We start from the raw sequence: 9700 nt of genomic DNA, 5'->3' as shown, positions 1-9700 counted from the left end.
AGGCATCTTCCAAATGCCTCCATTTCTTTTCTGTCATTCTGGTGTCATTCTCCTCTTCTGTGAAGCTCCCTCAGTCCTCTCCTAGCACCAGGCTGCCCACAGAAGACTGGGTTGTGTTTTTCATCTTCATCCTGTGCTTCCCCAAATCCTACCCAATGTAAAACTGGAAAGAACATTAACCATCAAGTAGTCTTCTCCTTAAACAAAAGGTTCTTAGTAGCTCATAGAATGAAAGTAGTTCCCAGCAGTTCCCAATGTCACCTCTTTTTACACTTAGTTCTTCTTATGTGGATGTGGATACAAAATTAGAAATATTTCAAAAACCCCAGCACCAAGTCTTTCTAATTCAGATTTAACTTCTTGGATCAGTTCCGTGAATACGAAATAAAATAACCCTTATGAGAAGCTGGTTTTCAGATGTCTTCCAAACCAAAGTAAAATTAATATCTACTAGGTTGCCGAGTTGGGGTTTTTTGTGGTTTGTTTTGTTGTTTTTTTTTTTTCTTAATTAACACATGCTCATTCTTTTCCATTTCAAAATTATAAGGAAGCTAAAGAAATAACTAAAAGAATAACTCAATCACTACACTTCATTTTTCTTATTGATGATGCCAGTATCAAAAATTTAAACCCTCGTTCAATCATTCTCCTGCATCTCAAGAAAGAAAAAAACAAACTGAAACATTCTGACAGTAAAATACACATAGTAAATAAAACACTGAATTTTTTGAGTGCTTACTGCAAAATAACAGTACTGAAAAAGCAACCCACTTTCCGAGCAATGCAGTAATCAGGGTGCAATGCAGTATTTATCTGCATAGCTCAGAGTGGAGTGAAAAAGGAATGTCTTCACAGTCAGTAAAGATGAAAAGCTTTTGCTTGGACATTGCTGTTTTGTCTTGATAATTGCACCTTCAAAAAGAAGTTTATCAGAAAAGCAGAACAACACATGCTCTGTCATTAGCTCTAAAATATTTTTGGCAGGACTGACAGAGTGCTGATAAGGACCTGTTATACACCCCACTGCATAAAGTTGCATCTATCACTGACTTCTCATTAGGATGAAATCCTACCCAAGTCAGATTTGTCACCGATTTAATTGTGGCCTCAATTACCTCCCTAATGTTTCTGAAGAGAGAAGTTTCTTCAGAGAAGACAATGAGCTGCTTCTGGCCAACTCAAACAAGCAACTTCATGGCAGATTTCCCTGCTGGGATCTCACCAGGGATGATTTCATCCAGCACATTTCCAATGGGGAGAACTTGAGTACCTCAGGCTTGGTAAAAGATTGAAGCTGGGCAGAGAGAGCTGCAGATGAAGGGTTCCTCTTGTAGAGGAGATTTTTCTGTCTGCAGGTGTTGCTTCCACCCAAGTAATGTCAGAACTCTGCTGAGAAATGGGCTGAGCAGAAGACAGAACACAAAGCCTGTGTGGAACTGCCCTCTGCAAACGCCCACCCCCACACCACAGGCAGCACCCTATCGGGGCTGGCTTTTCCTTATCTTGAATTCAGTTTGTTTCTGCAAGGTCTTCAGTAGGTGGGGGCTTTCCCACCTTACTTCAGCGGGATTCACACCCACATCTTTGACGTGGGTCCCTGGGGCAGCACGGGAACTGAGGAAACACCGGGAGGAGGGAGAAGCCCCCGAGGCAGCAGTGCCCTGAAGTCCCCCTGTCCCTGTACCCGGGACGTGTTTTCCGTCTCATTTCTCCCACTAGTTTATTACACACCGCGGGGTCCCCTTCTTCAGACGTAGGCTGGGGGAAGTTTTTGCTGGAAATAACCAAGCCCACACCTCCAGGGTGCCCGGGCCGGGGTGCAGCCTAAACGCTGCTGCCCTCACAGATGAGGGATCCCACCCGGACAGTGATCAGCCCCACCGGCGAGGCCCGACCCGGCCCAGCCCGGAGGTGGCCGAAGACTACAACTCCCGGCATGCCGCAGGGGCGGAGCCGCCGCCCGTGCATGCGCGCTCTGCCATAGCGCCCGCCGCTCACACCTCCCCCTCAGCTGGGCTGCGCGCGGCGGAGCAGCGGTACCGCCATGGAGGCCGTTCCACAGACACCGACACGGCCCGGCGGGGCCGCCGCTGCTCCTGCTGCTGCTGCCGCCGCACCTCCCCCCCCGCCGCCGGAGCAGGAACGGAAGCTGGAACAGGAGAAACTGTCGGGGGTAGTCAAGAGCGTCCACCGGCGGCTGCGCAAGAAGTACCGGGAAGGTAACTGCGGGGACGGGGCCGCCCTCTCCGCGCCGCCCAGGCCGGGCCGCCCCGCTACCCTCACGGCGGGAGCCGTACCGTGCCGAAGCCAGGCTCGAGGCGGTGTGGCGCCGGGAACCCGCTGTGCCGCGGCGAGAGGAGGGGAGCTGCCCCCCCCCCCCCTCTCCCCCTCTTCCCCGGGGTACCTGAGCAGGTTGGGGGCGGGGGGGGGGAGGGTCCGGGGCGACTCGATCCCCTCAGCCGTTACCGGGGCGCTGCGGACCGGCTGGGCCGCGGACCGCTGCCGAAGGGGGTGTGTCGGGGACGGGGTTGGGGGTGGTGGCTGGGAGCAGCTCCGGCATCGCTTCCTGCTCCTCCCTGGACGACCGGGGCGCAGCTCCGCCGAGGAGCTCCGGTGGGGTCTGCGAGGTTTTGCTGCTTTTCGTGGGCTCTTGGTGACAGAGCCTTGTTGGCTCATGAGGGTTCACGGCGCATCTCTTAAGAGCTTTTCCCGTGGGATGGAGGAGAAGAGGACTGGTGTGCACGGATAATGCTGCGAAGTGAAAAGGTGCGCCCGGGTAAAGGTCTGCTCCACCTCCGTGTGGGCATGGGGCCGTGTGCCCCGCGTTACCGCTCCCTGGGACATTGGGCAGTCCCTAGCTCCAGAGGAACGGGTCTCGGGGAACTGTTTGTGCTTTCCGTCTTTCAGACGTGGAGGAGTAGTTCAGGCTGGAGCGCTAAGCAAGACTTGGGGAGAAGCTCTTATGAAATAAATTACACCGAATCCTTGAAAAATCTACTTTGGCATCATTATTAATGTCCTTATGCAAGATTCTTATGGGTGGTATTGGAATGTTTAAAACCTCCCAGAAATGCTTTCAGAACAGTGTCAGAACTGAAATTTGTTTGCTGCCATTTTTAGTCTCCTCAGGTTGATTATAGTGATCTGTCTGATCCTTTACGAGATGGGTTACAAAAGAAAACTTCCATTCACTCAGTCCACAGCTCTTTGCTGACATGGAGCATACATCAAGAAAAGATATTTATGAAATGGGAACTCTTCCTGTTGTAGGCACTGGTTCTTTCTTCTGCTCAATGTCTGTGTATGACACTTCTGTTAAAGTAACAAGGTCATTCTGCTTTCTGCACTTCAGAAGTCTCCGGGGGAGTGTGTCCATGGTATTTGGGCACCAGTACCTACCTACGTAGACAGTGATCAGGAGTCAGTGTTTATTTTGGTCTTGGTAAGACAGAAGTGAAGGGAGGCTCTCCCATGTTCTCCTGACGTTGAGGTGGAAGAACATTGTACATTCTAACAGTAAAATCTTAGCAAAAAGAACCCAGCTTTGAGAAGCTCATATTTCACTTTTATTTCACAGTGCCTGCAGGTTAAGACAGACAAACATTGGCACTGTTAAGTTTAAAAGAAAAAAAAAAAAAGTGAGCAATCTCTGCAACAACTGAATTTTTTTTAGATGAGAGCCTAAATTATGTAGAAGTCTATGTATGCCTACTCCTCAGCAAAGAGCAAGTTAGTGTGGTATTGTATGTATTTTCCTAGAGAGAGTTAAAGCCCAAGCAGCTCATCACATGAGAGCTCCATCTATTACCTATTTATGGAATAGAAGGTGATTTTTACTGGTTACCAGTGATTAATAGTCATAGTACTTCCATACATTAGGTTGTTTCAGCTTCAGAATTTTGTGTTTGGAGTCTTACTAAATTTCTCTATGCTTCTAAAAGCAGACTTGAGAACCTCCTTCCAAAATGCCTTTATAATTCATTCTGAAATTCTAATATTGGTATGTGCTTGACCTCTGGAGGATCTTTTCTTGGGTTTTGTTTGTTTGTTTTCTGATTTTCAGAGACACAGGCAGTTAAGTTACCCTGACAAAATCATTAACAATTTAGTAAAGAGAAGTAAAAAAGGCAATCGATGATCTGTAATTTCTTAGTAAGAATTTAATTATAACTTGAGTATGAAAAAGCAAAGGTAAAAAAAATACATCCTTGGTTGTATGCTTGTGGCTTATTACACAGGGAACACCTCTTGTCTCCATGGTGCCTACCTCAGTGTAAAGCAGAAACAGAGCTCTCTGTACTATGCCAGAATCTTGCATTGTCCTTTTTTGCTCTGCTTTTGTTTTCCTGCCTCTTCTCACATTTACTATAGTTCTGTGAAGCTAGTTTCCATTTTGTCTAAATAAGCAAACAGCACTATAATTGCTGTTGCATGAACTTAGATTCTTTGTCTGTAGATACTAAAAATAGAACTGCATATTAATTTTGTCAGTAGAGGAGGGAAGCATGTTGATTATCCTTCTGAAAGCTCTATGATTATGTTGCACAGGGTGGATAAGTATAAGAAAGCCTTTGGTGTTGAAATATGATCTTGAGTTACTGTCTTCTAAGTGTTGAAGGAAAATAGATGCTTGCTTGAGACACCAAGATGCTTGTTGAGAGAAGTTATACAGGCTTGGTTTAATAAGCTGATTTCTTTGAGAATTCATTTGCCTTGCTGATGTTAGCAAGCCTTGAGTTTCAATCAGCAATTGTAAAATGCAAGCCAGCGTATTATCTGACTTGCTTATAACTGGCACCATTGTTATAATTTTCTTTCATTTCCCAGAAGTGGAAAACTGACAATATGCTTCAAAACTGCAAGTTAACATGTTTTTGAAGAAGCTGTGTTCTTGTCAGCATGCAAAAGCAGTATTTCTTAATCACAACAAATTTTTTCCAGTTACTGTGGAATTACTAAAGTTTTGTCAGCATTACGTGGTCTGATTTTTTTTTTTTTTTTTTTTTTTTTTTTTTTCTGGGTGTAAAACTAATTCTTGAGATCCATCAAAGCTGAATCTTGGCTTCTTTTTTAATTTCTGCATCTGTTGCATCACTTTTACTTATAAGTATGGTGGATGGATTTTGTGTGTACTTCTGTACTGTGGCTCTATGCCTCTAAAAGCAGACTTGAGAATCTCACATTCCAGAGCATGTCCCCATGTGACAAGCATTTGCTATGTTCAAAACGGTTCAGTTTAAATTATTATTATATTATAATATAATTATTATTAAATTATTTAAAGTTTGCATTGAAAAGCATTTTTTCTTCAACAATTTTAACTTTTTTACTGCATGAGTAGTTCTTACCTTTTCCTTTTTTTTGAATACTACTAACTAGTATGACTTCTAGGGGAATATTTATATCTTTTTCCCCCTTTTTTGAGTCCTTCCCTTCCCTTTTTAATGTCATAGTTGTTAATTAGTAAATAAAGAAGAGAGACATGTAGTTATAAATGCCGTGACTGATTTGGTATTTTGCAATTGTATGATCCTGTTTTTTTTATAATGTGGATCCTACAGTAGTATTATATGCCATATGTTTTTAAATGGTTAAATTAAGTTTAAAAAGTGAGTGTGGGGTTTTTAGTGTTGAAAAAGTTTTTTAATTAAAGTGGTTGGGTTTTGTCCACACTGAGTGAATGTCAACTAAATTAGGTAGTCATTAATGCATTGTTTCAGAGTTCTTTAAGGCAGTGATAGAAACAGATAAAACCTGTCCAGTGCTTCTTAAAAATGCACAACATTCCTCAAGTTAGCCTATAAACTTTGTCTGTGTGAAGAAGACTTTTAAGTGAGAACAAAACACTGAAGTGCATCATATGCATTTAGGAGTGTATGTCGTTATCATAAGACTCATGTTTTTCTGAAGTTTTACTTCTGTTTCATGTCCAAATGGGTTAGTTTAATTTTAATTACCTTACACATCAAGGTAAAATCCAAATGCTGAAACAGATTTTGAGCTCATTTAGTCACAAAAAACTTCAGAGTTCTTCATGCTTGACACAAGCACCTAGAAATTACAGATTTTTTTTTTCGTGAGACTCTACACTTTTACTAGCCTGTTACAAATGGGGAAGAGCTATTTTTGGTTAAGTCTGCTCTTAGTTCTGTTGCCTGGTACCACAGGTAATGCAAAATTTTACAGGATTTTCCTCTGCCTTTTAGGCATCTACATCCATAGGCTGGAGCATGTGTCAGCTGCATACATGCATGTCTGTTGCATATATTGCATGTATGCTGGTATCTGTCAAGCCTGACAGATAGGCTTGTAAAAGCAGATTGTGTTTTGTAGAAAAAACACTCCAAAATAAATATGATCTATAGAACATCTACTATGTGATACTTATTTGTTTTCAGTCAATTGTATCAGCCAAGTAGATAGAAGTTTTACTGTGATAAAAAAATCCCTTCCCCTGATACAGCCTTTTTTTCCTCAGAGGTGTTTATTACCTGTGTAATAATGCAGAGATGTATTTATCAAGTAAACATTTTTTGTGCCACTTGAACCCTGTTGTAGGTGGTCTTGAACATAGTCTGGAAGGATGATTTACAGGACCTTATACTTCTCCCTGGAGACCTTTTATTGTGTACAAATGTAAAAAAAATTGCTGATGTATCCGTAAAGGTATTTTAGGAATTATTTTGCTGGGTGTTCACTAAAACATTTCGTATTTCCTTCTGTACAGCTGCTAAGGCTGTTCAGACTTAAATCACACAAAACTGGTATCTGTCTTGATGTTACTGCAGCACAGACACTGATAGAAGCATTTCTAGGTAGTTTGAATCTTTAAAAGAAAGATTTATTGAAACTTGAAATAGATGGATAATCACTTTATGAGCAGGTTATTCAAATCCAGAAAATAAGGAAGAATTTACAGGGCCCTGCCTGATGATAGTAAGTAGCCTGAGTAAATAAGTGGTTTAAACATTCATGTGAGAAGTGTCCTTCTGAAGTCTGTTGCTTTATGGTCTCTTCCTCTCTTATGTTTATTGTGAAAAACCTTGAGAGAGCTTAAGTTCTTCCTGATGTGAAACAGGAAACATTTCAAAATTGTGGCATTTTTCACAGGACAGGGAAACTTTGTCACTGGACTCTACATAATAAAATCAGTTTACTGTAGAAATAAACCTAAGTTTTCAAGAGCTCAATTCATCTTTCTCTACTTGGATTCATTTCTTGGAAGAGGGAGCCATTTTGCAATGCTGTTAAATTTTCAAGTGATAGGAGCTATGTCATTTCATGAAAATTTCAATTGATTATATTTTATCAACATGGGCATTAAGATACAAGTGCCTCTATTTTTTGCACACCATAGTTCAGCAGTGCAACTTTCATTAGAAATCCCATAATATTTACAGCTTGGGAGATATATTTATTGGTATAATTTAGCTGCCACAATCAGTGGGTGTTCAAAATTTGTGGGCCCCAGACTTGCATCCACTTAACACACATATGTAACCTCCTGCCCAGCTTTTTATTGCCTTGGTGAGGAAGATGGTGTTCTTGTTCCAGGGTCAGCATAATGAAATCTGTAACTATGCCTCAGCTTCTTCCAACTTATGCCCTTTTGTTTGCACAAATACACCCAAATCAGTAGTTCCTGTAGTGTGTTCATCTCTGCACTGGTGGTGTTGAGGTGCATCGTATTGGAGGAGAAAGGGGTGATGATTTCCAATAGAGTAGAACCAACACCTGGGGGCAGTAACAGCTTTAACTATCAGGAAAAGTCTACCCACTGCTTGTGTGACAGCCATCAGAGATTTATATCAGATTGGTGACACAGATCATTCTTCAGAGTGATATAAGCTGACCCCAAATAGATGCTTTAACTAGCAGATGGATTTTACCTCATGGGTCTCCTGAGTGTAAATATACAGATTGAAAGTTCGCCTGATCTAGAAATCTGCATTTGGTCAAGTGAATCCTCTCTATGTGACTGGAAGGGAAGAACAGAGATCTTAAGATAAAGTAAGATTCTTGCACTTTTTTTTTTTCTTTTTAAAGAATTTTATTGTGAAATACTTCAGGTAAATCACAGAATTCCATCAATTATAAAATGCCAGGTTGGAAGGGACCTCAAGGATCATCTGGTCCAACTTTAAATCCTAAGAAATGTTAAGCAAACACTAGTCAGACAAGAAAAGAAAAATATTAGTTCTGACTACTTGAACTTTGTCCAAGTTGAAGTTTATGTTCTGTATTTAGACATGTAAAACTGGGAAACAGTGAGGCCAAAAATACCTGATGTCTTTCACCAAAATACTTGGTAACACAGATGGTCAACAAGTTTGTAGTTTGTCTTGTATACATTGAAGTTGCTGTTCCTCGTGTAATTTATTCTATTAATTATTGCCCATAGTATAAGGGCATTTTGTACTACAGCTTAATTTCAACTGACAGGTCACTGTTAAGGAGGAAATTTTATCAGATATTCAGAGGAATTTGATTTCAGCTTTAGTCTAGCATACAGCATAGGTTTCCTTTTCCCATTTACTGCTCAACATGTTGTAGAAACTAGTCAGCTATTTTCAACAGTAAGTGAGAGGTGGTCTTAAAAGGCTAAAAATGAGATGGATTTGTTTCATTCCCACAGTGCATTGTCATCAGCAGTAATAAGGGAAGCTCAAAGTCTTGCTAGGCATTGTGATGGGCAGCAGCCTGTCACCTGAAGTGATCTTGCATTGCCATGGACACTGGTTAATTGTGAAGAGAGTTTTAGTTTCAACCATGTGCAATTTAAAGAGTTTTATTAATGCTGTTGTACAAATATGAACATGTCGCTTTTGTTTGTCTTCTGGGGTCACACAATGTATTGAGTTTATTTTCTCTTCTACCAGCACCACCAAGAGTGGTTGAAAAAGAGGTGGTGGATTGAATCTGGATTTTACATTACCAATTTTTATGGGCACATAACTAGCCAAGAATTCAAACCTGTGTTTGGGTTTGTTTTTTTTTTAATCTTTTCCTTTGATTCAGAAAATTGCAGTTTTCCAAAAGGAAATAATGGCTGTTCTAATTCCAGTTTTCCTTAAGTCTTAAAAAACTGTTTCTTAGGGGAGGGTGTTGTTGCTTCAGATCTAAAGCTACATTGCATCTCTCTGAAGTTCAAGTTGTCAGTTAAATTTTGGGATGCCAGGTCTTGTTCAGTCATGAATAAAGTTCCTTTTACTTGGTTCTGAGATGGTCAGATGACTGCAGTGTTTTTCTGAAGAACACAGAGGGAATTAAGGAAAATATTAATTACAAAACTTGTCTCGTGGGTGCAGATAGTACATTTAACTCTGATTTAATTATTTTATTGCTTGATAAAACAGGATTACTTAGATCAGTTTGTTCCATTCTAAAATGAAAAATACTGCCTTTAGCAAAACTGCTTCTATTGCATACCAAGGGCTATGTTTTGTTAAAATAGCAATTGCTATGTTTTGATGAAGAAGAATTTACTAATTCTTTTTCTATTAAGTTCATAATCATGCCTTAAATGGCATCTCCATTTAACACTCTATAAAGAAATGTCTTAAAAATAAAAGACGAAACCTAGGATGGAGCAAAGCTGGTTTTTGAGGGTTTTTTTTGAAAAAACAACAAACAGAACCAGCTTGTGGAAATAGGAGTTCTAGTGATGGGATGGTCCCACAATGAATGGCAAACCTGCTCA

At 40.9% G+C, this 9700-nt stretch overlaps 1 protein-coding gene across 2 annotated transcripts in view; it reads left to right on the top strand.

The window, feature by feature from the left end:
* The first annotated feature begins 1973 nt into the window (after positions 1-1973).
* The window catches only part of SAMTOR (S-adenosylmethionine sensor upstream of mTORC1), a 33055-nt gene continuing 25328 nt past the window's right edge, over positions 1974-9700 (top strand). The window contains exon 1 of one of the 2 annotated variants that reach the window (XM_071733646.1): positions 1974-2219. In XM_071733646.1, coding sequence (XP_071589747.1) covers positions 2045-2219 — 175 coding nt within the window. In that variant the 5' untranslated portion in view covers positions 1974-2044. Of the gene's footprint in view, positions 2220-2592; positions 2767-9700 lie in introns of those variants that run through there. The other variant, XM_071733647.1, reaches the window with a different exon arrangement.

The sequence above is a fragment of the Heliangelus exortis genome, chromosome 1 (assembly GCF_036169615.1).
Source record: "Heliangelus exortis chromosome 1, bHelExo1.hap1, whole genome shotgun sequence".
NCBI classification, from domain to species: domain Eukaryota; kingdom Metazoa; phylum Chordata; class Aves; order Apodiformes; family Trochilidae; genus Heliangelus; species Heliangelus exortis.
Note: the sequence above shows the minus strand (reverse complement) of the source record. Positions and strands in the feature narration are given on the sequence as shown.